The 27,827-nt window shown below is 38.2% G+C and overlaps 2 protein-coding genes and 1 long non-coding RNA gene across 3 annotated transcripts; all 3 read left to right on the forward strand.

The window, feature by feature from the left end:
- The first annotated feature begins 1,579 nt into the window (after positions 1-1,579).
- On the forward strand, positions 1,580-3,145 carry LOC138928931 (uncharacterized). The gene is made up of 4 exons (XR_011445339.1): positions 1,580-1,727; positions 1,787-2,272; positions 2,388-2,951; positions 3,010-3,145. It is a non-coding gene; the product is annotated as an uncharacterized lncRNA (long non-coding RNA).
- Positions 3,146-16,871: 13,726 nt separating this feature from the next.
- LOC138929004 (uncharacterized) lies at positions 16,872-17,867 on the forward strand. Its single transcript, XM_070287445.1, has one exon. It carries the CDS (start codon positions 16,872-16,874, stop codon positions 17,865-17,867), a length of 996 nt encoding a protein of 331 aa, XP_070143546.1.
- Positions 17,868-21,718: 3,851 nt separating this feature from the next.
- Positions 21,719-22,714, forward strand: LOC138929005 (uncharacterized). Its single transcript, XM_070287446.1, has one exon. It carries the CDS (start codon positions 21,719-21,721, stop codon positions 22,712-22,714), a length of 996 nt encoding a protein of 331 aa, XP_070143547.1.
- Positions 22,715-27,827: the final 5,113 nt, after the last annotated feature.

The following is a 27,827-nucleotide window of genomic DNA, read 5'->3' on the forward strand; positions in this document are numbered from 1 at the left end:
TTTATCAACTAATATTCAAATGAATGAGATCTTTTATGTCCAGGAAAAGCCTGCTAACGATGAATCTATTATTAAAAAAGAGTTTCATTCATATTATCCATATCAGCAGAACTTCAAAGCAAATGATGAAGTACGGATCAGTTTGCAAAACCAAGATTTGTATGTCCTTCCATGTGAAAGTTTTCTCCATTTTGAAGGAACGCTTAGCAAAATTATTGACTCAAATACAGGAACGACTAGTACAAATGGCGTTAGCGGTTTGCTCAAAAATAATTGCATGGCCTATTTTCTGGATGAAATAAGATATGAGTTGAATGGTTGTGAATTGGATAGGACACGTTTTACTGGAATAACAACGACTATTAAGAACTTTCTCTCAGTCGGCCAACAGGAAGGAGCGGCTTATCGCAATGCGGGTTGGAGTGGCGGGGACAATATCCACTCTGGAGGACATTTCAGTTTTTCTGTACCTTTAAAAATGTTGATGGGGTTCGCTGAAGACTATAAGAAAGTCGTCTTAAACTGTAAACATGAGCTCGTTCTGTTACTTACGAAAAACCCTGATGATATGTTTGTGAAAAATGTTGATGGAAAAATCCATAATATTGCTATAAATAGTATAAGTTGGAAGATCCCCCACATCGTTCCAAGTGACAGTGCTAAAATTAAAATGTTTAATGTAGTAAAGAGTGGAGCTAGCCTCCCACTCGCATTCCGGAGTTGGGATTGTTATATAAATCCGACATTGGTTCAGGGAACACATCATATATGGAATGTCAAGATGTCTGCAAATAGAGAACGTCCACGTTTTGCTGTTATTGCATTTACATTGAATGGAGAACTAATTACAAACAATTTGAGAAATGCAAAGGTATATCTTAATTCTGAAGTATATCCCTATGAGGATTTGAATGTTAAATATAATGAGAATCGGTTTGCTGTCTTGTATGACATGTATACAAAATTTCAAGAGAGCTATTAGAATCGAGAACCCCGAGCTCTTTTATCTCCGATGGAATTCATGTCGAAGGCTCCTATTGTGGTTGTTGATCTCTCATACCAGAACGAGAGTGTCAAATCAGGAGCGACTGATATAAAAATTTCCACTGAACTAACTGTTGCGAGTGAGATAATTGCAAAGGCATATTGCCTTCTCATCCATGATCGACTAGTTGAATACTCGCCACTAACTGGATTGGTTCAGCGTATCGTCTAACAATTTGGAAAGGATTACTTCATTTAAATTTTTGAATTCATTGCAAGTAGACGTACACGGATCCATCAAAATGCTAACACTAAAAAACAAAGACATCATCTCAACCAGTAATAGCATTCAACAACTTGTAATAAAAATAAATAATTTCATGAAAATGTTTAAACATCAAATTTTCCCCGAACATGAGCAATATCTGGAGGAGTCGCTCAAATCTATTATATAAAAATAAGTCGAGTTTTCTGCGGGGATCAATTAACTCCAGAACGCACGAACCGATTTCCACGGTTTTGCATTCGTTGGAAAGGTCTCGGAATTTGTGATTTTATGCAGTAAAGAAAATTCAGGAAAAATTGCAACAGAAAGCGGGAAAATCATTTTTGCATAAAGAGCCAACACTCCCACATAGCATGCCATAATTCGTTACTCAGTTGATTTTATGACAAATCGAAATTTTGTTTCATTTGGAGTAAAATAAGTTATTCGTTTCATATCAGCATTTGTATTTAGGGTGGTAAGTTGAACTGTGTAAATTATGTGGATTAGAGGTTAAATTAACCGCTCTGCCTATAGTCCAAAATGCCTAGAGCACGACGTGTGAACATCGTTCTCCGCAGAAGGCATGCAATCCAGCAACAAGGGTATTCACAGAACTTAAGCGAGGAAAGACGAAATGCAAGAAGAGAATATGACCGATTAAGACGACGCGTGAGCACACGAAGATCATTGGCATCATACAATCGCTTGGCATTTCAATATGATCCCTCTGCGAACTACAGAGATGATAGAAAATTAGATATTGGAACTATGACGACTATATGCCGATATTGCAATGCGTTAAAGTTTAAAAGGGAAACTGCTGGATTGTGCTGCGCAAGTGGAAAAGTCAAACTTGATCCATTACTTACACCACCACAGCCAATAAAAGCATTGTTCGATGGAAGTGATCCAGATTCCAGCCATTTTCTTCAACACATCCTTGAATACAATAACTGCTTTCGCATGACTTCCTTTGGAGCTAATATCATTCGAGAAGGCGGCTTCATACCGACTTGCAAGGTAAAAGTTAGAATCACTTACACAAAACACAAAGAATTGCAACATAATAACAACATATACTCTACGGACTACACCATCACACCATTCTTCAACAAATGATTGTTTGCAATTACAGATACAAGGACAAATATATCATTTGCATGGTTCATTGGTGCCAACAACAGAGGAACCGCATCAATTTCTGCAAATATATTTCATTTCGTCGATGGTGGATCAGCTGAATGTGCGGTGCAACATTCAGGGAACACGACGCATGATTTCCACGGTTTTGCATTCGTTGGAAAGGTCTTTGAATTCGTTATATAAGCAGTAAAGAAAATTCAGGAAAAATTGCAACAGAAAATCGGGAAAGTCATTTTTGCATAAAGGCCATCACTGATACATAGAATGCCGTAATTCTCTACTCAGTTTATTTTATGAAACAAAACAAAACAAAACTAATTTTGTGAAATTGTGAAGAATCAGTAAAAAAATAAGTTATTCATTCTCAGCTATTGCCGGACTGTCTTCGTCCCCGATTTTAATAAATTTAATATTGGGCACTTTCGAATGGCTTACTAATACAAATTGTGCATCTGAGCCTTGGGAATTTGGTGCTTTTCAGGGAAGCTTAGTGTCCTCTTCTTCTTCCTCATATATTTCAGCGTCTTTTTCAAGAATAATTGCAACAGAAAAGGTGGTGAGTGTAATGTATAAATTATGTGGATTAGAGGTTAAATTAACCGCTCTGCCCATAGTCCTTGATCAAGACCAGAATTTCCCGGATAGGACAGAATTACTATCCAATCGGGACCAGCGGTGGAAATATTCTCAGCTATTGCCGGCCTGTCTTTGTCCCCGATTTTAATTAACTTATTGGGCACTTTCGAATGGTTTAGAAAAACAAATGGTGCATTTGAGCCTTGGGAATTTGTAGCATTTGAGGCAAGCTTAGTGTCATCTTCTTCGGAATTTTTCAAGAATAATTGCAACAGAAAAGGTGGTGAGTTGAACTATGTAAATCATGCGGATTTGAGGTTAAATTAACCACTCTGCCTATAGGCCCATATCATATACATAACTCCAGAACGCACCAACCGATTTCCATGGTTTTGCAAAAAAAAAAAAGTTATTCGTTTCCTAACATTTCAATTGGAAACCAGCATTTGTCTTTAAGCTGGTAAGTTGAACTGTGAAAATTTTGTGGATTTGAGGTTAAATTTACCACTTTGCATATAGTTCAAAATGCCTAGAGCACGACGTTTGAACATCGGTCTCCTCACAAGGCATGCATGCCAGCAACAAGTGTGTTCACAGAACTTAAGCGAGGAGAGACGAAATGTAGTAAGGGAAAATGCCCGATTCAGACAACGCGTGAGCACACGAAGATCAACTGGTGTGCAGCATCTAAGAGGATCCCAACCAGCGTGGCAGGCTCCTAACACTTCCTCGACATAGCCATCGACCTCAGGACAAATTTCAAGAATCCTGAGATAGAGTGCTAGAAAATATTCGTTATCCGAAGGTGTCGCGGGTGAGACCGTGCCCCCGGTGTTGCCCATATCCGTTTTGTCCACTGGAGGGTCCTAACAGTTGTCCTCTCAGAGCCCCAGCTCCCTACCAGGGTGTCAGGCCCGGACTACCGTCCGAAATTGGTAAGGCGGATAATCAGCTTACCTTGAAAAAACCCCTTATGGCAATACCACCAACGAGACAGTTTCATCTTTCCTCCATTGTCGGAACTTCCTATTTATTGAAACCATCTTTCCGCTATTCAGTTAATCTATAAAAGACTTTTGGATAGGGACCACTTAGTTAGTAGTTCTTGGTGATTTTAACATCCCAGAGGCTATTTGGTCCCTAGATAATTCCATTAACCACAATACATCACAAAAAATGTGGTTTACCAAAGAACACTTCAATTAAACGGATAATTTGCCGAAAGTGGCGTAACGGAGTTCGCCTGGCTTACTAGTATTTTTATAAAAGGATGGCTGATACACCGCTGGTTTCTAATATTCATGGGCAACATTTCACATCTTGTTGTTGGGCACATGATAATGTCGAGGATGGAGTTGATACATGTGCTTGCCATTTCTTTACTGTACGCTCACAAAAATCATTAAAAATTATGAAAATGTATGTTAATTTGGAACATCGCTTTTGATTATTATACTTGAAAAATAAAATTATATTTACAAAAAAAAAAAAAATAAATAAAAAGATAGAATTTTTTTAATGGTGGAAATGGGATATGGGATATTTCTTTTGCAGCCTTTACTTTTCAGATTGACTGTGGATTTGAGTTTGGGTGGATGGGGTGTTTCACATTGCACCGACTGTTGAGAAACCGTTACAAGTGCATCCTTCACCATCCCTACTTTGGTAAGCTAATTGAGCAGGTTGTTGCACGCACTTGATCTAGTGTAGGTGGGATGAGGGTGGGAAAATTTGACTGCTCTGATCCTCTTTCCAGCGGCCCTTCAGTGGGAAAACAAGTGACCTTTTTCAAGTGAGGTATCTCACAGGGAAAATCACAGTCCTGAGTCGTGGGTGGGAACATGTTTCGACTCTGGCGCCCTTGTTCACTTACACCCCGTCCCTTTATCAAGTGAGGATGTTGCCTGAACGATCACGTCTGGTGCCCTTGTTCAAACGAGGATCCACCCCGTCCCTTTTTCAAACGATGATCGTGGGTGAACGTACACGGGATGCTCAGGATCACTCCGGGCGGAGCAGGACCGCCGCCGTGCGCCCTTTTTCAATTGCCTTATCCGGGCGGAGCAGGACCGCCGCCGTGCGCCCTTTTTCAATTGCCTTAAGTGGGTGAACGTACACGTGTGGGTCAGGATCACTCCTGTCGGTGCAGGACCGCCGCCGTGCGCCCTTTTTCAATTGCCTTATCCGGGCGGAGCAGGACCGCCGCCGTGCGCCCTTTTTCAATTGCCTTAAGTGGGTGAACGTACACGTGTGGGTCAGGATCACTCCTGTCGGTGCAGGATCTCCCCGGTGCGCCCTTTTTCAATTGCCTCACCCTCTAAGTGAGGGGTCGTCGGTGCACGTGCATCGATCCGGGGTCGCTACCGGGATCGCTCCGTTGCATTCGCACTCGTATCCATATCCCTGTGGGAATCCCTTGAACACTTGATCTCAAGTGTCCTTTTACATGCACTGACCCTAATTTATTCCATCTTTATTACCCCCTCTTATGACAGGTTCATATCTCCCCCTAACTAAGTGCATTTTTATTATCTAAACCACTCAAATTTTGACAGCTAATCCATTAATTGCATTTTTATTACCCTTTTTACCGACATCAAAGGTCCCGAAACCAGGCTTATTTAACTACTTAAGTTTACTGAAAACATGTATGCAATTCAAATGAATAGGTTGCGTAACGTTTGTGATAAGCCAACATATCTAGGTTTTGTAGTGTTGGAGTTATCCAAATGGAAAATGTACGATTTTCACTACTCTTATATGAAACCAAAATTTCAAGATGCACTGAAATTAAACTATATGGATACAGATTCATTTATCTATTCCATTAAGACAGAGGATTTATATAAGGACATTCGAGATGATATTCAATTAAAATTTGATACATCTGAATACCCTGATGAATTGGCTAGGCAATTTTCCACAGTGTAACAAGAAGCGCTTAGAGTACTTTAAGGATGAGCTGCATGGCAGGCCAATGACAGAGTTTGTGGGTCTGAGGTCTAAGATGTACGCCTATACAGCGTCAAGTGCAGGTAGCGAGCCCGAAAAATGTGTAAAAAAAAAAATAAGGGCGAGAAGCGAAGTGCCTTGGAGAAAATTACATTCGAGAAATATAAAAATTGTTTGTTCACAGGACAACAATACAGTGATAGCATGTATTTGTTTCGGTCTAGGGGGCATGAAATGAATACATACAAAATTTCAAAAATAACATGTGAAGACGGAATTGCCACAAAAGCGATAGGACACTATTCGACAAGAGAAGGGGAACTTATGGGGTGTATCTCAACTCTAGCAGACAAATCACGGCGGTTAAATAATGAAACTCTTGCGATAATGAGTGAAAGAAAGAGAGAAGACTCGACGAATATAGTTATGTCGATTTTAGGGCCCAGTTTAGTAGCGGTCTCAGACAAGCCAGATCTTTATCAATCTCCGCGTCTTTTAGGTTTAGGGAGCTATTTCAACCAGGTCCAAAATCGATCGTTGATGAGTTGGCCTTTAGATGGCTCAGTTGCTAGTTGAGCTTCACGTCAATATCCAAAGAGAAGATTGCTAGACTCAGTTTGGGTTATCTTTATTGTACGTCCGAACACTTGTACGGTCTAAATCCAACTACTTTACTAGCAGCGATCAAGGAGAGCTTAAAGTCTATTTACAGTCGATCTTATCTCTAATCTTATGTGTATGTGTAGGTTACAATTGAGGGCATTAGAATAGTTATAATTGTAGTTATAGTTCTAGTTCTAGGTGTAGTTATAGTTATACATGACTCCCCCCCGACAAGTTTCGGCAATATTAATTGATGAAAAGTAAATAGTTGTAATACATATGCATACACAGAAAAAAAAATCCGGGATAAAGTCGCCAAAATCAATCCCAAGTGGGCATGATTTCGAGCTAAGGTCGGATTTTCTTAATATAAGAACGAACATACTTAATTTTTTCAATCTCGAAAATTCTTGATTCAATCCCGCTAACCTTAAAAATTTCAATCCCAATTTTTCTTAATTTAATCTCAAACATTCTTAAATTTTAATTTAAAAATTTAAATTTTAATTTTAATTTAAGAATTTAAATTTAAATTTAATTAAAAAAAATAATTTTTTTTTCTCGATTTAGTCCCCGAAATTCTTAATTATTTTAATCCCAAAAATCCTTGATTTAATCCCTCTAAAGTTCTTAGTGAGAAGTGAAAGAAGTTTTTATTTAAATCTGTAATTATAAAGCTACAAATGGTTATTAAATTAATTATATTAATGTATAAATCTTATTAAAAGCCACTTAAACTTACTTTTCCTAGTTCTCCCGGTCGGGATTCGAACCCATGTCTCAGAAATCACAGACCGTCCGCTTACCAACTGGGCCACTGAGTCAAATCAAAAGCTAATGTCGGGAACGCGAATACATACAGTTTCAAGGAAAGAGCAAAAATGTTATCTCTCTTTCTGAGCTAAAAATAGATTTGCTGCTCTCACCAAATTTTTAAGAATATTTAGGCTTAATTCAAGAATGTTTGGGCTTATTATGCCTCTATAATCCCAAAATGAGATTAATTCAAGAATTCTTACGCTCATTTTGTCAGTTTAATCCCGAAACGCGATTGATTCAAGAATTTTTAGGCTTAATTGGTAATTTTAATCCAGAAACGGGATTGATTCAAGAATTTTTAGGTTTAATTTGTCATTTAATCCCGAAACGGGATTAACTCGACTGTCTAACCCCGAATCGTACTTAAAAATTTTAATCCACCACATCGAAAAAATCAAGAAAAATATTCTTGATTTTTTCGTTCTACCATTTTTTCTGTGTACGTTCAATAGAATGTTAATATACTTGTTTTTCTTAATTTTAATCTTGGAATTTGTATTTTCTTTTAACTTGATCTTTGTAAATTTTCTTATTTATATTGTCATTTGATATGAGATAATTTCCGTCTTGATGGTAGTTTTGAGATAGCTTATACTTAGGATTAGATTTACCAACTTTATTATTTTTTACATAATCGTTTATAAAATTATCTTTATCAGTATTATTATTCTTTACATTTAATTGTTCCTTACGATGCTTAACAATTTCTGAAAGATTGTGAAGTTGCTCTGAACTAAGTAAATTGTTTAAAAAATCTATTGGTCTATATTTTGTGGTAGAGTGAATAGTATTATTATAATGGAGAATTGCTTTATATACTTTGTTTTGAATTGTATCTTTATTTTTATCATCTGCGTTAAACAATCGGATATGTTCATTTAATGTTAAGTGTAGTCTTTCTATATCCGAGTTTCCTGTTTTTTTATAGGGAGTCGTATAATGTATATTTATATTGTTGTCTAGCAGAAACTGTTTTATACAGTTTATATTAAATTCATTGTCTATTATAATCAGTTTGGGCTTTCCTAAATTTTGTATCCTATCTTTTAATGCTTTCAAGAGAGATATCCACGATCTATCTTTAAGATAATGTGCAGTAGCATATTTTGTCAATTTATCGATGGTGGTCAGATACATGATGTTTCTCATGGGAAACCAAATATCCATGTGAATTATTTCATTGTGTTGGGAAGGAGTTTCGGTTATGTTTAGCTTATATTTTATTGGGTTTCGATCGTACTTGGCTAAGTGACATATTTTACAGTTATTGACGTATTTTTGAATTTCTTTCTGAAGATTAGGATAATAATATATTTTTTTTATTTCTGAAAAAATTTCGTTGATACCCCTATGGTTGTTCTTTAAATGTTCCTCGTCGATTATTTTCAAAATTTCTTCTCTATCTGTGATATCTTTAAGGAGTGCAAATGATCTTATTATATTAATATTAACGTTGTAGGCAAAAAATTGTCTATAGCATTCCTGGAATTTTACGTACAGGTTTATGTCTTCGCAAAAGATGGCTATTAAGCCTTTTTCAGGTAGAATGTCTCGCATTATATTTAATAAATCTGAGCTATTGCCATTTGTTTGTATAGTGCTTCTATTTTATTTTATTTTTCTTTTTATATAAGATTTTAGTGGATCTTAATTCCTTATCAGACTTTTTCAGTACGATTTGAAATTTATATATGTTAAGAGCGTTTTCTGTATTTCGTATATAATTTAAGTTGTCTGATTGAGCACTGTGAATGGTTTCATAATTTGATGGTTGGCTTGAAAACAAATTTATTAGGTCTAAGGAAAAGTCATAGTTTGGCTCATTGTTTTCTTTTAAAGATTGCATTGGATTTGTAAGTTCGCCCATAAATATATCGGTTTCGTTTAAGTTTACAGAAAAGGTTTTAATCATTTCGGGACTATTTAGGGGTATATTATGATCGCAAATTCTACTAAGTCCGTCAGCTAACGCGTTTTCTTTTCCTTTAATGAATTCAATTTCGAAATCGTATTCGTTTAATTGAATTTTCCACCTTTGTAGCTTTAAGTTAGGTTCTTTTAAATTGTTAAGCCATACTAGTGGGCGGTGGTCGGTTTTAACTATAAATCTTCTCCCATACAAATAATAATGAAAATGTTTAATTCCCCAAAAGATAGCTAATAGTTCTTTTTCTATCGTGCTATAGTTAAGTTCGTGAGTTTTTAAAGTACGACTAGCATAGCATATAACGTTTTTATCCTGCATGAGTACCGCTCCCAAGGCATAGTTGCTGGCGTCTGTAATAAGTGTAAACTGCTTTTTAAAGTCGGGATAGACTACAATTGGGTCGCTTTTGATTAATAGTTTTAATTTTTCAAATGCTTCTATAAATTCTAAGTCTTTTGTATTTATTTTAGAATTTTTTTTCAAGTATTTTATTAAATGTTTTGCAATTTTAGAATAGTCTTTTATGTATCTTCTTAAATAGCTAGTAATTCCCAAAAAACTTTTAATTTGTTTTTGTGTCGTTGTTTTTTTATCAATTGCCTCTACTTTCTTTGAGCTTGGTTTTAACCCGTCTCCATTAAGAACGTGCCCTAAAAACTCTATTTCGCATTTGGCAAACTCGCATTTGTCAATTTGAAGTTTCAAGTTAGCGTCGGCAAGACATTTTAATACTTTATTTAGATGTTCAATATGTTCTTCGATTGTTTTCGAAAAATTAAAAATGTCGTCCATGTATACAAGGCAGAAATGGTCTATATAGGGTCGAAGCAAATGGTTCATAAGTTTTTGGAAAGTTGCTGGGGCATTTCGAAGACCAAAAGGCATTCGCAAAAACTCATAATGTCCGTTGGCGGTAGAAAAAGCTGTCTTCGGAATATCGCGTTCATTCATCTCTATTTGGTAGAACCCTTTAGCCAAATCGAGCGAAGAAAAGATTTTGCATCCTCCCAATTTGTGAAATATTTCGTCAATGTTAGGGATAGGATACCGATCTTCGATTGTTTGAGAGTTCAATTTTCTATAATCAACGACCAGCCGCCATTTATGTTGGTTAGAAAGGTCTAATTTTTTTTGCACGACCCATAAGGGACTGTTATATGGACTACTTGAATGCCTTATTATTCCTTGTTTTAGCATTTCGTTTATTTGTTTATTCACCTCATCCTTATGGGCTTCGGGGTACCTATACGCTTTTGAATAGATAGGTATCTCGTTTTTTGTGGATAGTTTATGTTTAATTACACTTGTAAACGTTAAGTTGTCTCCTTCTTTATAGAAGATATTTTCGAACTGTTTTAGAATAATGCTAAGCTGGTTCTGGGAATTATAATCGAGATGTTCTAGCCTCATGAATTGACTTACATTAGTTCCGAAGTTTTTACACGGTTTTGGGTGTTGCATATATAACTTCAGGCTTACATTATTTAAAGTAATTTTATTTTCTCCGTAATTTATGATTGCATTTAAATCGTTCAATATATTTCCTCCAATTATACCGTCGAAATGGTCGTGAAAGTTGTATTCCAAGAACTCACATCAGTAATTTTTTATTCGAAATTCTTTGAATGAAGGAAATCTACAAAGTTTTTGTATTTTAATGGTGTTTCCCATTGCTTTTACTTTGACATCAATATTAGTTTTCCACTTCGGGTGGCAGACATTTTCATTAATGATACTGAAATCAGCTCCAGTATCAATAATGAATAGAAGTTCTCTTACGGAAGATTCGATTTTTATATAGGGTAATCTTGATGGTCCTTTAATTGACAATTTGTATTAATCTGGCCTACGTCCATGGGAGTTGCCGAAGTATCATTGTTTGGGTTATAATTAACTATTTGTTGCGGTTGGATGGTGTTGTAGGACATTCGAGAATTAGTGTTTGGATTAGCAATATGTCTGTTAAGATAATTATTATTATTGTTTGCGAATCTTCTTATATTTTGCCTATTCGAAGTACCGGGGTTATCCTCTGCCCGTGGTTGGTTCTGATATTCAGTTTGGATTGGGTTATTTCGATTATAGTTATCGTTGCTAAAGTTTGTCCTAAAGGGAGTTTTATTATATAACTGTTTTCGAATGGGCCCATAGAGAGTATAATTCTGATGGCGAGCGTCTTCGATAATTTTGTATGCGTCATCTAATGACTGCGGATTCCTAGCAAAAATCATTGTTTTAGTAGTTTCGGGAAGATTGTCCCTAAAGATCCTAAGTGAAAACCTATTAACTTCCTCTGTACTACATGGCTCGTCAGGGTGTGTTAATTCGGTTATGAATTCTACTAGCAATTTCATTGATTTTATTATAGTATTGCTCTATTGTGGATTCTATTCTACATAATTTTAGGGTATCTATCAATATGTCACTAGTCTCTTTTCCCCAAAATGTTTTATTAGAATTTCTTTTAATTCGTTCCACGATCTAATGTTTCCGTATCTATGCAAAACGGGTCTTACTAATCCAATGCATTTGTTTTTTATGTAATTAAGTAAGAGGTTTTTAGATTGTTCATCGAACGTTTCGAAGGCAGGCATTAAGTCATTAATTTGATTAATAAAATCTGGGAGCTGATTTTTGTCCGATCCATCAAAATCTTTTATAGTTTTTATACAATTTTAATATAGATTAAACGACGCAATTATTTCGGTATTCATTTTTGTGTGGCTTTTATATGTAGGTTAGTTATGTATAAAGTTATAAGCTTTCTTTAGAACAGTAAAGGTCTGGGGATAGGGTGAAAAGAATAAAGAACGGTGGTTGGTTTTACTTTGTATGTTATTGTCCAACGCAGCAGTCGAAGGTAGTAAAGCTCCAATGCAGCAGTCTTTTAGAATAATACAGCTCCAGCGAAAATCAATTGAAGAACGGTAATTGATTTTATTTTGCGTGTATTGTCCAACGCAGCAGTCGAAGGTAGTAAAGCTCCAATGCAGCAGTCTCTTAGAATAATACAGCTCCAGCGAAAATCAATTGAAGAACGGTAATTAATTTTATTTTGCGTGTATTGTCCAACGCAGCAGTCTCTGAAGGTAAGATAAGCGACAGCGATGATGATTGCCAAAGCTTGGTCTCGAACATCGCCGGTGGACCGCTCAGGCGAGGGTAGAGCCGTTATCTTCTGTGCTGATAAGGCTGGCTTCGCTGGTTATGCTTGAGCCGCAATTTACGGGCTTTTATGGTCGTATTTCGTATGTTTGAAACGCGTGTTAAAGATTTTGTTTTGGAATTTAATTCCAAACGGGTGGTTTAATTTTTTGTTAGTCCTCGTCGCCAGTTATTTCGATGTTAGGGCCCAGTTTAGTAGCGGTCTCAGACAAGCCAGATCTTTATCAATCTCCGCGTCTTTTAGGTTTAGGGAGCTATTTCAACCAGGTCCAAAATCGATCGTTGATGAGTTGGCCTTTAGATGGCTCAGTTGCTAGTTGAGCTTCACGTCAATATCCAAAGAGAAGATTGCTAGACTCAGTTTGGGTTATCTTTATTGTACGTCCGAACACTTGTACGGTCTAAATCCAACTACTTTACTAGCAGCGATCAAGGAGAGCTTAAAGTCTATTTACAGTCGATCTTATCTCTAATCTTATGTGTATGTGTAGGTTACAATTGAGGGCATTAGAATAGTTATAATTGTAGTTATAGTTCTAGTTCTAGGTGTAGTTATAGTTATACATGACTATATGAACGAGATTTAATTTGGCTTTATATTAAAATAGCTAAACTAGAAAATCCAGAATTTGTGATATAAAATATAAATTCAAATTTGTAAATAAACATTGTATTTGAGTTTTAAATTAAACAAAATTTATTCAAAATGTTTAGATCTAAGATTAAAATATAATGTATAATGTAAAGTTAAAATTAAAAATAATAAAATATAAATTTAAAAAAAAAATTTTTAAATGTGTTGTATGTGTATGTTTATTTCATTACAAAATTTCAGATGTATTTATCCAGCTGTCGTCACTTTTCGGGAAGCCCAACCAACGTACGAGTGCTCTTTTACCTTGTCTTTTAAGTACCTTTTCAAATAGATATGTGTTGGGAAATCGGGTTTTTTCAGCTCTTCCTTATAGAATCCGCCTTTTTCGGGATTTCCATTCAAGTCCTTTAATAGGTATTGTTGGAGCACTAGATTAGCGGTTGATATTATTGTTAGAAATGAATTTACATGAAGAAAAAATAGAACTAAACGTAAACAATGTAAAACAAAAAGCTTATCGCTTGCACTCAGCCGAGCTGAATAGCCGAAACGTATAGCTTTCATAGCGAGGCAATTCGGGCTGCTTGTGTAAAGGTAGTAGCCGATTAACCTTTGGAACTGCTGGCTGCGCCAGCGCAATAAAACTTTTTCGTGCGACTGCAGTTCTTCTCGTCTTCTTTTCTTTGCCTTCGAGTGGAAATTCCCCAGCTAGGCCGCTAGTTGCTAGTCGCCTTTTTTTATTCGAATTTTTTGTCCGGAAAACCCTCACGGATTTACATTTTGGCGCCCGAGCAGGGACCTGTAGCTTCGGGATCAGGTTCTCAAGTGCAGTCACAGTCGTTTCCTGTAGCATTTGATCATTCAAATCAAGCCCACTCATGTCATGTTGCAAGTAGCGACCAAGTGATTCTTGTCACTGCCGTCGTTAAGGTGCGGGATAGATTCGGACAGTTTCAATTAGCACGACCTCTTTTAGATTCCGGGTCGCAAATAAACTTTATGGCCGAAGATTTGGCACAACGTTTGCGGTTACATAGGGAGGAGTCTTATTTGAATATTATTACTGTCGGGAAGAACGATTCGGTAGTGCGGCACAAGGTGCACACGTCAATTCACTCTCGCGTCAATGCTCATAGTTTCGCAACCGATTTTTGGGTGTTAAGGTCAATTTCATCATATCAACCTGACTATGAGGTCAATTATGCCCAATGGAAAATTCCAGCAAACATTGAATTGGCAGACCCTCGTTTTCACAAGCCCGCAAAAGTGGACTTGCTTATTGGCGCAGAATCCTTTTTTGAACTTCTAAGCGTAGGCCAAATAAAATTGGGTTCCGACCATCCTTCGCTTCAGAAAACATTATTAGGATGGATTGTGTCGGGAAAGTACACTCAACGCTTAGCGAGTCAAGCTTAAGTAGGCAGCGTCACTGTCAGTGAAAATATAAGTTGTCTCGACTCTCTGGTGGAACGATTTTGGGAGTTGGAACAAGTCCCTGAGAGATCGAAGGCTGTTTACACAGCTGAACAAGTTGCTTGTGAGAAGCATTTCGAGCACACAGTAAAAAGACTTTCTTCAGGTCGTTTTGAGGTGAAGCTGCCATTCAAGACAAATCCAAGTGTTCTAGGCTTATCCTTCGAAAAGGCAAGACGCAGATTTCTTTCGTTGGAGCGCAGACTTGCGAATAACTGCGAGTTGCAAGACATGTATCACGAGTTTATGAGAGAGTATCTTAACCTTGGGCACATGTCACGGCTTCCAACGCCTCCTCCAGGACAACACTACTATATTCCACATCAATGTGTCCTGAGACCTGATAGTAGCACCACAAAGGTGCGAGTTGTTTTTGATGCGTCAAGTAAAACGTCAACCTCGATCTCATTAAATGAGACACTAATGGTGGGTGCAACTATTCAGAGGGAGCTTTACGCAATTTTGGCAAGATTTAGATTGAACAAATATGCCTTGACATCAGATATTTCAAAGATGTATAGGCAAGTAAACTTTGCCAATGAAGACCGAAATTTCCAACTCATTTTGTGGAGGGAAAAATCTACTCAAGCTCTCCAAACCTTTCGCCTAAACACTGTCACTTATGGGACAGCCTCAGCTCCATTCTTAGCCATTCGTTGTCTCTTTGAGCTATCAAAAATTTACGCTAAATCACATCCGGTGGCAGCGGAAGTAATTTCGAGCGACTTTTACGTCGACGATATGCTTACAGGAGCGAACAGTTTGGACGAATTGGAAGTGATTCGCAAGGAAGTCACTGAGGTTTTGGAGTTAGGGGGTTTCCATCTAGCCAAATGGGCAACAAATCATCCAAGTTTGATGACTAACCAGGGACCAGAAAAATCTCTTATATTTAACACCTCTGAGTCCGTTAAGACGCTTGGAATGAGGTGGAACCCTCAGAATGATGCATTTCATTATAGTTTGGAGGATTCGTTTCAATCCTTACCTCCCACGAAACGCAACATTTTGTCCGTCACAGCTCGTTTGTTTGACCCCTTGGGGCTATTGTGTCCGTTGATCACAAGAGCAAAAATCTTGCTTCAGGAGCTTTGGCGACAAAAACTAGATTGGGATGAATCAGTTCCCATGAAATTGCATACAAGTTGGAACGAATTTAAGCAGAATTTATCAGAGATTGACAAGATATCCATTCCTCGATATATCTGTCTGTCAGCCTATGATATGTTCAAATCCACGGATTTGCTGACGCATCGAGCCACGCCTACGGCTGTTGCATTTATGTTCGCACGGTGGCTGGGACAAATAGGTTATCGAGACTGCTAACCGCTAAGTCACGAGTGTCCCCGCTAAAAACCAAATCTATTCCAAGGCTCGAATTATGTGCAGCGCATTTGCTGGCTAAGCTATGGACTCAAGTATCTCCGTTGCTACACAAGATAGAGTTGGAGAGCGTTAATTTTTGGTCGGACTCCCAAGTCACTCTATACTGGTTAAAGAGGGATCCGTCTACTTTAGCAACATTTGTCGCGAATAGAGTTGCTGAAATCCAAGAACTCTCAGAGAATATAGTCTGGCGTCATGTGCCTACAGAAGAGAATCCGGCTGACTTAGTGTCACGTGGAACAGATATAGAGGGTTTGAAGCGTACTCTATGGGAAAATGGACCTGAATTCTTACTGCGAAATCCAGACGAGTGGCCTAGTTCTCATCAGGTTGAGGTATCACAGGAGTTACAGTTGTCCGAGAATAAAAAAAGCGTAGCAGTATGTTCCGTCACAAAAAACCAACCGAATGTCTTTATTGAACTTGTTGGACGATGTTCGTCATTTAATAAATTAATGCGGATCATGGCATACGTAAATCGATTTATTCAAGGGAAGAAGCGTCAACGCGATGGTGTTATTTCGGCCAACGAACTGAAGCTGTCGTTTCTTAGGATGGTCCAAGTCTTGCAAAGAGTTGAATTTGAGTCAGAATATGTCAAGATAGAGAAATCTGAAAGTTTGAGTCCACATCTACAACGTCTAAATCCTTTCATACACTCCAGCGAGATAGATGGTGTGAAGTTTCAACTAATTCGGGTTGGGGGAAGATTATTAAACGCGCCAATTCCGTATGATGCCAAATTTCCGTTGTTACTGCCATCGAAGTCAGAATTTGTTTCGTTGTATCTTCGCAACCTACATCGGACTCATTACCATGCTGGTGTCAAGGTTTTGGTATCGCTCTTGAGACAGCAGATATGGCTTATCAATGCTCGAGGAGCATGCACTAAAATTGTCCGTAGCTGCGAACACTGTTTTAGGTACAAACCAGTGCTAATGGACCAGATAATGGGTAATTTACCCGCCGATAGGGTCAAAATGGCTCGCCCCTTTTTGGTGTGTGGGGTAGACTTCTGCGGTCCATTTTATGTATCATTGAAGATCCGCGGTAAACCCCCGATTAAGACTTATGTGGCCGTCTTCGTGTGTTTCTCGTCAAAGGCTGTTCACCTTGAGCTTGTGATAGACCTATCCACTGACAGTTTTTTATCTGTTTTTAAAAGGTTCGTCGGGAGGAGAGGACTGCCGAAGAAGGTGTACAGCGACAACGCCACGAATTTCGTAGGAGCGAGCAACGTGCTGCAGGAGCTGAACGCAGCGTTTTACCACAGCGAGGATCAGCTGAGAGGGTACGCGGCTCAGAGAGGCGTCGAGTGGTATTTCATACCGCCGAGGTCACCACACTTCGGAGGACTGTGGGAGGCAGCCGTCAAGTCCGCCAAACATCGACTGCTGAGAGGGGTCGGCAACGCCAAGCTAACGGCCGACGAGTTGAGCACCCACCTGGTCGAGGTAGAGGCGCTGCTCAATTCTCGACCAATCGCATCGCCTGGCAACGATCCCAACGATGGAGAGGCGCTGACGCCAGGACACCTGCTGATCGGTCAGGCTCTTCTTTCGCTGCCGCAAGTGTCCGACACAGGCGTAACCTCCAGCAAGGGCGGATGCGAGTACTTGAGGCGGTGGCGAATGCTGTCCGCTCTCAAGCAGCAGTTTTGGGACGGTTGGTCCAAGGACTACCTCGTCAGCCTGCAGCAGCGCAACAGGTGGAGCACCGGATGCAGCGATTTGGAGGTCGGACGCTTGGTGCTCGTACACGAGGACAACTCGCCCCCACAACGGTGGCTCACAGGGCGCGTGGTGGCAACAACAGTCGGCGCGGACGGTAAAGTACGTGTAGCACACATCCAGACGTCAGGAGGCGTCATCAAGCGCGCCATCCATAAGTTGGCATTGCTGCCGATAAGCATCGCTCCTAACGAGGAGGTTAAAGCGCCGGAGGCCTTCAACGGGGCCGGAATGTTGGAGCACTAGATTAGCGGTTGATATTATTGTTAGAAATGAATTTACATGAAGAAAAAATAGAACTAAACGTAAACAATGTAAAACAAAAAGCTTATCGCTTGCACTCAGCCGAGCTGAATAGCCGAAACGTATAGCTTTCATAGCGAGGCAATTCGGGCTGCTTGTGTAAAGGTAGTAGCCGATTAACCTTTGGAACTGCTGGCTGCGCCAGCGCAATAAAACTTTTTCGTGCGACTGCAGTTCTTCTCGTCTTCTTTTCTTTGCCTTCGAGTGGAAATTCCCCAGCTAGGCCGCTAGTTGCTAGTCGCCTTTTTTTATTCGAATTTTTTGTCCGGAAAACCCTCACGGATTTACATTTTGTGGCGGATATGTGTTTTGAATTTTGTATATTGTAAAAATTTCAACATTCCAATTCGAAGTAAATGATTTCTCAAAAACTCCCTTATATTTAGAAATTCGAACATTGTCACCAATTTTCAGTTTGCTACCTGCAAACATTTTGATATTATTGTACACCGTTTGCAAGATATGCCTCTCATTGTCGGCGTTTACTTCTACGGGATCCATTTTTATAGTCCTGTGTACTTTATTGTTGTAAAAGTTAATTAAGGCTTGATACATATCGATCCATTTATAGGTCCCATTGTAAGAAAACTCCTTCCACATTAGTTCTTTTAATGTCCTGTTGAATCGTTCCACAATAGAAGCCTTTAGAGTACTAAATGTCGAATAATGATTTATTTCATAACGATTCATGAACGACTTAAATTGTATGTTAAAAAACTCTTTCCCGTCATCTGTTTGTAGATGCTTAGGTACTCCATGCCCAGAGTTGAAAATTTTTTCCATTGCTTCAGAAACATGTGAAGCAGTCTTAGACTTAAGTGCTTCGCCAAAGGCGAGCTTTGAGAAGGTGTCAATAACTGTAAGAAGGTAGCGATATCCATTATTCGTGGAAGAATACTTTTGCATTTCCACCAAGTCAGCCTGCCATAACCAATTTATTCCCTTTGTAATAACTCTCCGACGTAGAAAATGTTTTCGTGCAGGAGCATGTAATTCATTACTAATACCCCGTCGACTCATTTTCACACAAGTTACTTAGAATATCCCTTTTTTTCAATAATACTTGAAATAATAACCTCAAGTCTGTCTAAACGATCCTCAATATCGGTGGCCCTCACATCAGGAATACTAATAATTAACTCCTCTTGATGTGACATTAGCGATGCTCTTATATCGAGTATAGCCTTGCAAACATATTCTTTAATGACTAAGTCCGAATTCTCTTTTGGAAAGTCTCCATTTTTTAAGCGCCTTCGCTGAATATTAAAGTTTCCATCCGTATCTATGAAGAGTCCTGTCCCAGTTTTTTCATATCGTTTTAAATTACTGTTCTGCTTGTCATGTAAATAACGTCCAAACTTGTCAACGGACATTATGATTATAATCTTATTTGTTAATGTTTCATAATTATATACTTAATTAGAATATAATTTTAGCCTCTCTTAGTTCCTCCATTATCGACGTAATCTCATTATTGTGGTTTTGATTGCCTGCTGATTCCGATGCTATTAAGAGCTGAAGTCGTTCCACTAACTCATTTGGATCGTCCCAGTATACATAATTAGGCTTATTCCTCTCAAAAGTCATGAAACCAGACCCACTTATCATTTCTTTTTTCCCTTTGGGTGTAGATTCGGCGACGGGTACCTTAGCTAAAAGTGGTTTAATAATTTTCGAATATTTCAATGCTCTCGTTCCTTTCACTTGTCCATTTGGTTGAAAATTTCTTCGATATACATTTGTTTTTATTAATATTTTTCTATATATTTCCAGGTCATCTGCATTATAATTATTTGGGAGGTGGTGACATATTAAAGAATATAATCCGCTTGTGAGTCGCCAGTTTTGACCATCATCAAATTCAATTATATTATTGGTTACATTTATTTTGTTATTTCCCAACATTAATTGACCAGCTTCATTTTTGTATGGTCCATATATCTTATCCAAAATACGTTCTCGTGCCAGTTCACAAACATTAAAATTTTTCGGGCTCTCTTCAAACAGAGGTTGAGTTGCTATCAATGGAGATGAATTGGGGGAGGATTGTCTTGATAATACACTTGGTGCGTGGGGAGACGCTTGGCTTGATATTTCAGGTGATTGATTTAAGTGGTGATCGGGTGGTGAGAATGAAGAATCATCGTCTATAGCGGGTTGGGAGTAAAATTTATCATTCTCATCATCATCATCATCTCTATTATCATTGTGAGTATTCTCATAATCATCTTCTTCAGCACTTTTCAACCTCCAATCCGATAGATTGTATTCATCTTCTTCAGCATTTGATTTTTTGATAGGCGCAGTATAAAATGTAAGTTTCCTCTTTTTCATATGCGGAGTTTTATTTTCAATCTCCATCTTAGTTTTATCATATTGGTTCTCTTTGTGTTTATTGTACTCAATTTTTTTGGTATGATTGACAAGTTCAAGCGGTTCAGTTATGGACTTAAATGTTTGTTCCAAACACATAGTATTCCGATTTTTAAATTGTTTTAGCTCTAAAAAATTTTTTTTTAAAGCATTTCGAGTTTTATTCAATTGTGATAAAATATTTTGGTTCATTGTGATGAAATTTTAGAATGTTTCAATCGAAAGAACAATACTGGTTATTTCTGTCTCGGAGTTCGGTATGCACTGAGAAATAATTAATTAATCATGATCATATATACCTAATCTGATAAACCGACCTGATAATCAGACCTGATAAACAGATCAGGCAGATCAGGTCTGATTATCAGGTCGGTTTATCAGACCTGATCTGATCACAATGAACCAAAATATTTTATCACAATTGAATAAAACTCGAAATGCTTTAAAAAAAAAATTTTTAGAGCTAAAACAATTTAAAAGTCAGAATACTATGGGTTTAGAAGAAACATTTAAGCCGATAACTGAACCGCTAAATGAACTTGATAATCATACCAAAAAAATTGAGTACAATAAACACAAAGAGAACCAATATGATAAAACTAAGGTGGAGATTGAAAATAAATCTCCGCATATGAAAAAGAGGAAACTTACATTTTACACTGCGCCTATCAAAAATTCAAATGCTGAAGAAGATGAATACAATCTATCTATGGGAAAATGGACCTGAATTCTTACTGCGAAATCCAGACGAGTGGCCTAGTTCTCATCAGGTTGAGGTATCACAGGAGTTACAGTTGTCCGAGAATAAAAAAAGCGTAGCAGTATGTTCCGTCACAAAAAACCAACCGAATATCTTTATTGAACTTGTTGGACGATGTTCGTCATTTAATAAATTAATGCGGATCATGGCATACGTAAATCGATTTATTCAAGGGAAGAAGCGTCAACGCGATGGTGTTATTTCGGCCAACGAACTGAAGCTGTCGTTTCTTAGGATGGTCCAAGTCTTGCAAAGAGTTGAATTTGAGTCAGAATATGTCAAGATAGAGAAATCTGAAAGTTTGAGTCCACATCTACAACGTCTAAATCCTTTCATACACTCCAGCGAGATAGATGGTGTGAAGTTTCAACTAATTCGGGTTGGGGGAAGATTATTAAACGCGCCAATTCCGTATGATGCCAAATTTCCGTTGTTACTGCCATCGAAGTCAGAATTTGTTTCGTTGTATCTTCGCAACCTACATCGGACTCATTACCATGCTGGTGTCAAGGTTTTGGTATCGCTCTTGAGACAGCAGATATGGCTTATCAATGCTCGAGGAGCATGCACTAAAATTGTCCGTAGCTGCGAACACTGTTTTAGGTACAAACCAGTGCTAATGGACCAGATAATGGGTAATTTACCCGCCGATAGGGTCAAAATGGCTCGCCCCTTTTTGGTGTGTGGGGTAGACTTCTGCGGTCCATTTTATGTATCATTGAAGATCCGCGGTAAACCCCCGATTAAGACTTATGTGGCCGTCTTCGTGTGTTTCTCGTCAAAGGCTGTTCACCTTGAGCTTGTGATAGACCTATCCACTGACAGTTTTTTATCTGTTTTTAAAAGGTTCGTCGGGAGGAGAGGACTGCCGAAGAAGGTGTACAGCGACAACGCCACGAATTTCGTAGGAGCGAGCAACGTGCTGCAGGAGCTGAACGCAGCGTTTTACCACAGCGAGGATCAGCTGAGAGGGTACGCGGCTCAGAGAGGCGTCGAGTGGTATTTCATACCGCCGAGGTCACCACACTTCGGAGGACTGTGGGAGGCAGCCGTCAAGTCCGCCAAACATCGACTGCTGAGAGGGGTCGGCAACGCCAAGCTAACGGCCGACGAGTTGAGCACCCACCTGGTCGAGGTAGAGGCGCTGCTCAATTCTCGACCAATCGCATCGCCTGGCAACGATCCCAACGATGGAGAGGCGCTGACGCCAGGACACCTGCTGATCGGTCAGGCTCTTCTTTCGCTGCCGCAAGTGTCCGACACAGGCGTAACCTCCAGCAAGGGCGGATGCGAGTACTTGAGGCGGTGGCGAATGCTGTCCGCTCTCAAGCAGCAGTTTTGGGACGGTTGGTCCAAGGACTACCTCGTCAGCCTGCAGCAGCGCAACAGGTGGAGCACCGGATGCAGCGATTTGGAGGTCGGACGCTTGGTGCTCGTACACGAGGACAACTCGCCCCCACAACGGTGGCTCACAGGGCGCGTGGTGGCAACAACAGTCGGCGCGGACGGTAAAGTACGTGTAGCACACATCCAGACGTCAGGAGGCGTCATCAAGCGCGCCATCCATAAGTTGGCATTGCTGCCGATAAGCATCGCTCCTAACGAGGAGGTTAAAGCGCCGGAGGCCTTCAACGGGGCCGGAATGTTGGAGCACTAGATTAGCGGTTGATATTATTGTTAGAAATGAATTTACATGAAGAAAAAATAGAACTAAACGTAAACAATGTAAAACAAAAAGCTTATCGCTTGCACTCAGCCGAGCTGAATAGCCGAAACGTATAGCTTTCATAGCGAGGCAATTCGGGCTGCTTGTGTAAAGGTAGTAGCCGATTAACCTTTGGAACTGCTGGCTGCGCCAGCGCAATAAAACTTTTTCGTGCGACTGCAGTTCTTCTCGTCTTCTTTTCTTTGCCTTCGAGTGGAAATTCCCCAGCTAGGCCGCTAGTTGCTAGTCGCCTTTTTTTATTCGAATTTTTTGTCCGGAAAACCCTCACGGATTTACATTTTGTGGCGGATATGTGTTTTGAATTTTGTATATTGTAAAAATTTCAACATTCCAATTCGAAGTAAATGATTTCTCAAAAACTCCCTTATATTTAGAAATTCGAACATTGTCACCAATTTTCAGTTTGCTACCTGCAAACATTTTGATATTATTGTACACCGTTTGCAAGATATGCCTCTCATTGTCGGCGTTTACTTCTACGGGATCCATTTTTATAGTCCTGTGTACTTTATTGTTGTAAAAGTTAATTAAGGCTTGATACATATCGATCCATTTATAGGTCCCATTGTAAGAAAACTCCTTCCACATTAGTTCTTTTAATGTCCTGTTGAATCGTTCCACAATAGAAGCCTTTAGAGTACTAAATGTCGAATAATGATTTATTTCATAACGATTCATGAACGACTTAAATTGTATGTTAAAAAACTCTTTCCCGTCATCTGTTTGTAGATGCTTAGGTACTCCATGCCCAGAGTTGAAAATTTTTTCCATTGCTTCAGAAACATGTGAAGCAGTCTTAGACTTAAGTGCTTCGCCAAAGGCGAGCTTTGAGAAGGTGTCAATAACTGTAAGAAGGTAGCGATATCCATTATTCGTGGAAGAATACTTTTGCATTTCCACCAAGTCAGCCTGCCATAACCAATTTATTCCCTTTGTAATAACTCTCCGACGTAGAAAATGTTTTCGTGCAGGAGCATGTAATTCATTACTAATACCCCGTCGACTCATTTTCACACAAGTTACTTAGAATATCCCTTTTTTTCAATAATACTTGAAATAATAACCTCAAGTCTGTCTAAACGATCCTCAATATCGGTGGCCCTCACCTCAGGAATACTAATAATTAACTCCTCTTGATGTGACATTAGCGATGCTCTTATATCGAGTATAGCCTTGCAAACATATTCTTTAATGACTAAGTCCGAATTCTCTTTTGGAAAGTCTCCATTTTTTAAGCGCCTTCGCTGAATATTAAAGTTTCCATCCGTATCTATGAAGAGTCCTGTCCCAGTTTTTTCATATCGTTTTAAATTACTGTTCTGCTTGTCATGTAAATAACGTCCAAACTTGTCAACGGACATTATGATTATAATCTTATTTGTTAATGTTTCATAATTATATACTTAATTAGAATATAATTTTAGCCTCTCTTAGTTCCTCCATTATCGACGTAATCTCATTATTGTGGTTTTGATTGCCTGCTGATTCCGATGCTATTAAGAGCTGAAGTCGTTCCACTAACTCATTTGGATCGTCCCAGTATACATAATTAGGCTTATTCCTCTCAAATGTCATGAAACCAGACCCACTTATCATTTCTTTTTTCCCTTTGGGTGTAGATTCGGCGACGGGTACCTTAGCTAAAAGTGGTTTAATAATTTTCGAATATTTCAATGCTCTCGTTCCTTTCACTTGTCCATTTGGTTGAAAATTTCTTCGATATACATTTGTTTTTATTAATATTTTTCTATATATTTCCAGGTCATCTGCATTATAATTATTTGGGAGGTGGTGACATATTAAAGAATATAATCCGCTTGTGAGTCGCCAGTTTTGACCATCATCAAATTCAATTATATTATTGGTTACATTTATTTTGTTATTTCCCAACATTAATTGACCAGCTTCATTTTTGTATGGTCCATATATCTTATCCAAAATACGTTCTCGTGCCAGTTCACAAACATTAAAATTTTTCGGGCTCTCTTCAAACAGAGGTTGAGTTGCTATCAATGGAGATGAATTGGGGGAGGATTGTCTTGATAATACACTTGGTGCGTGGGGAGACGCTTGGCTTGATATTTCAGGTGATTGATTTAAGTGGTGATCGGGTGGTGAGAATGAAGAATCATCGTCTATAGCGGGTTGGGAGTAAAATTTATCATTCTCATCATCATCATCATCTCTATTATCATTGTGAGTATTCTCATAATCATCTTCTTCAGCACTTTTCAACCTCCAATCCGATAGATTGTATTCATCTTCTTCAGCATTTGATTTTTTGATAGGCGCAGTATAAAATGTAAGTTTCCTCTTTTTCATATGCGGAGATTTATTTTCAATCTCCACCTTAGTTTTATCATATTGGTTCTCTTTGTGTTTATTGTACTCAATTTTTTTGGTATGATTATCAAGTTCATTTAGCGGTTCAGTTATCGGCTTAAATGTTTCTTCTAAACCCATAGTATTCTGACTTTTAAATTGTTTTAGCTCTAAAAATTTTTTTTTTAAAGCATTTCGAGTTTTATTCAATTGTGATAAAATATTTTGGTTCATTGTGATCAGATCAGGTCTGATAAACCGACCTGATAATCAGACCTGATCTGCCTGATCTGTTTATCAGGTCTGATTATCAGGTCGGTTTATCAGATTAGGTATATATGATCATGATTAATTAATTATTTCTCAGTGCATACCGAACTCCGAGACAGAAATAACCAGTATTGTTCTTTCGATTGAAACATTCTAAAATTTCATCACAATGAACCAAAATATTTTATCACAATTGAATAAAACTCGAAATGCTTTAAAAAAAAAATTTTTAGAGCTAAAACAATTTAAAAGTCAGAATACTATGGGTTTAGAAGAAACATTTAAGCCGATAACTGAACCGCTAAATGAACTTGTTAATCATACCAAAAAAATTGAGTACAATAAACACAAAGAGAACCAATATGATAAAACTAAGGTGGAGATTGAAAATAAATCTCCGCATATGAAAAAGAGGAAACTTACATTTTACACTGCGCCTATCAAAAATTCAAATGCTGAAGAAGATGAATACAATCTATCGGATTGGAGGTTGAAAAGTGCTGAAGAAGATGATTATGAGAATACTCACAATGATAATAGAGATGATGATGATGATGAGAATGATAAATTTTACTCCCAACCCGCTATAGACGATGATTCTTCATTCTCACCACCCGATCACCACTTAAATCAATCACCTGAAATATCAAGCCAAGCGTCTCCCCACGCACCAAGTGTATTATCAAGACAATCCTCCCCCAATTCATCTCCATTGATAGCAACTCAACCTCTGTTTGAAGAGAGCCCGAAAAATTTTAATGTTAGTGAACTGGCACGAGAACGAATTTTGGATAAGATATATGGACCATACAAAAATGAAGCTGGTCAATTAATGTTGGGAAATAACAAAATAAATGTAACCAATAATATAATTGAATTTGATGATGGTCAAAACTGGCGACTCACAAGCGGATTATATTCTTTAATATGTCACCACCTCCCAAATAATTATAATGCAGATGACCTGAAAATATATAGAGAAATATTAATAAAAACAAATGTATATCGAAGAAATTTTCAACCAAATGGACAAGTGAAAGGAACGAGAGCATTGAAATATTCGAAAATTATTAAACCACTTTTAGCTAAGGTACCCGTCGCCGAATCTACACCCAAAGGGAAAAAAGAAATGATAAGTGGGTCCGGTTTCATAACATTTGAGAGGAATAAGCCTAATTATGTATACTGGGACGATCCAAATGAGTTAGTGGAACGACTTCAGCTCTTAATAGCATCGGAATCAGCAGGCAATCAAAACCACAATAATGAGATTACGTCGATAATGGAGGAACTAAGAGAGGCTAAAATTATATTCTAATTAAGTATATAATTATGAAACATTAACAAATAAGATTATAATCATAATGTCCGTTGACAAGTTTGGACGTTATTTACATGACAAGCAGAACAGTAATTTAAAACGATATGAAAAAACTGGGACAGGACTCTTCATAGATACGGATGGAAACTTTAATATTCAGCGAAGGCGCTTAAAAAATGGAGACTTTCCAAAAGAGAATTCGGACTTAGTCATTAAAGAATATGTTTGCAAGGCTATACTCGATATAAGAGCATCGCTAATGTCACATCAAGAGGAGTTAATTATTAGTATTCCCGATGTGAGGGCCACCGATATTGAGGATCGTTTAGACAGACTTGAGGTTATTATTTCATGTATTATTGAAAAAAAGGGATATTCTAAGTAACTTGTGTGAAAATGAGTCGACGGGGTATTAGTAATGAATTACATGCTCCTGCACGAAAACATTTTCTACGTCGGAGAGTTATTACAAAGGGAATAAATTGGTTATGGCAGGCTGACTTGGTGGAAATGCAAAAGTATTCTTCCACGAATAATGGATATCGCTACCTTCTTACAGTTATTGACACCTTCTCAAAGCTCGCCTTTGGCGAAGCACTTAAGTCTAAGACTGCTTCACATGCTTCTGAAGCAATGGAAAAAATTTTCAACTCTGGGCATGGAGTACCTAAGCATCTACAAACAGATGACGGGAAAGAGTTTTTTAACATACAATTTAAGTCGTTGATGAATCGTTATGAAATAAATCATTATTCGACATTTAGTACTCTAAAGGCTTCTATTGTGGAACGATTCAACAGGACATTAAAAGAACTAATGTGGAAGGAGTTTTCTTACAATAGGACCTATAAATGGATCGATATGTATCAAGCCTTAATTAACTTTTACAACAATAAAGTACACAGGACTATAAAAATGGATCCCGTAGAAGTAAACGCCGACAATGAGAGGCATATCTTGCAAACGGTGTACAATAATATCAAAATGTTTGCAGGTAGCAAACTGAAAATTGGTGACAATGTTCGAATTTCTAAATATAAGGGAGTTTTTGAGAAATCATTTACTCCGAATTGGAATGTTGAAATTTTTACAATATACAAAATTCAAAACACTTATCCGGTAACATACCTA

Source organism: Drosophila kikkawai, chromosome 3R, assembly GCF_030179895.1.
Source record: "Drosophila kikkawai strain 14028-0561.14 chromosome 3R, DkikHiC1v2, whole genome shotgun sequence".
NCBI lineage: Eukaryota > Metazoa > Arthropoda > Insecta > Diptera > Drosophilidae > Drosophila > Drosophila kikkawai.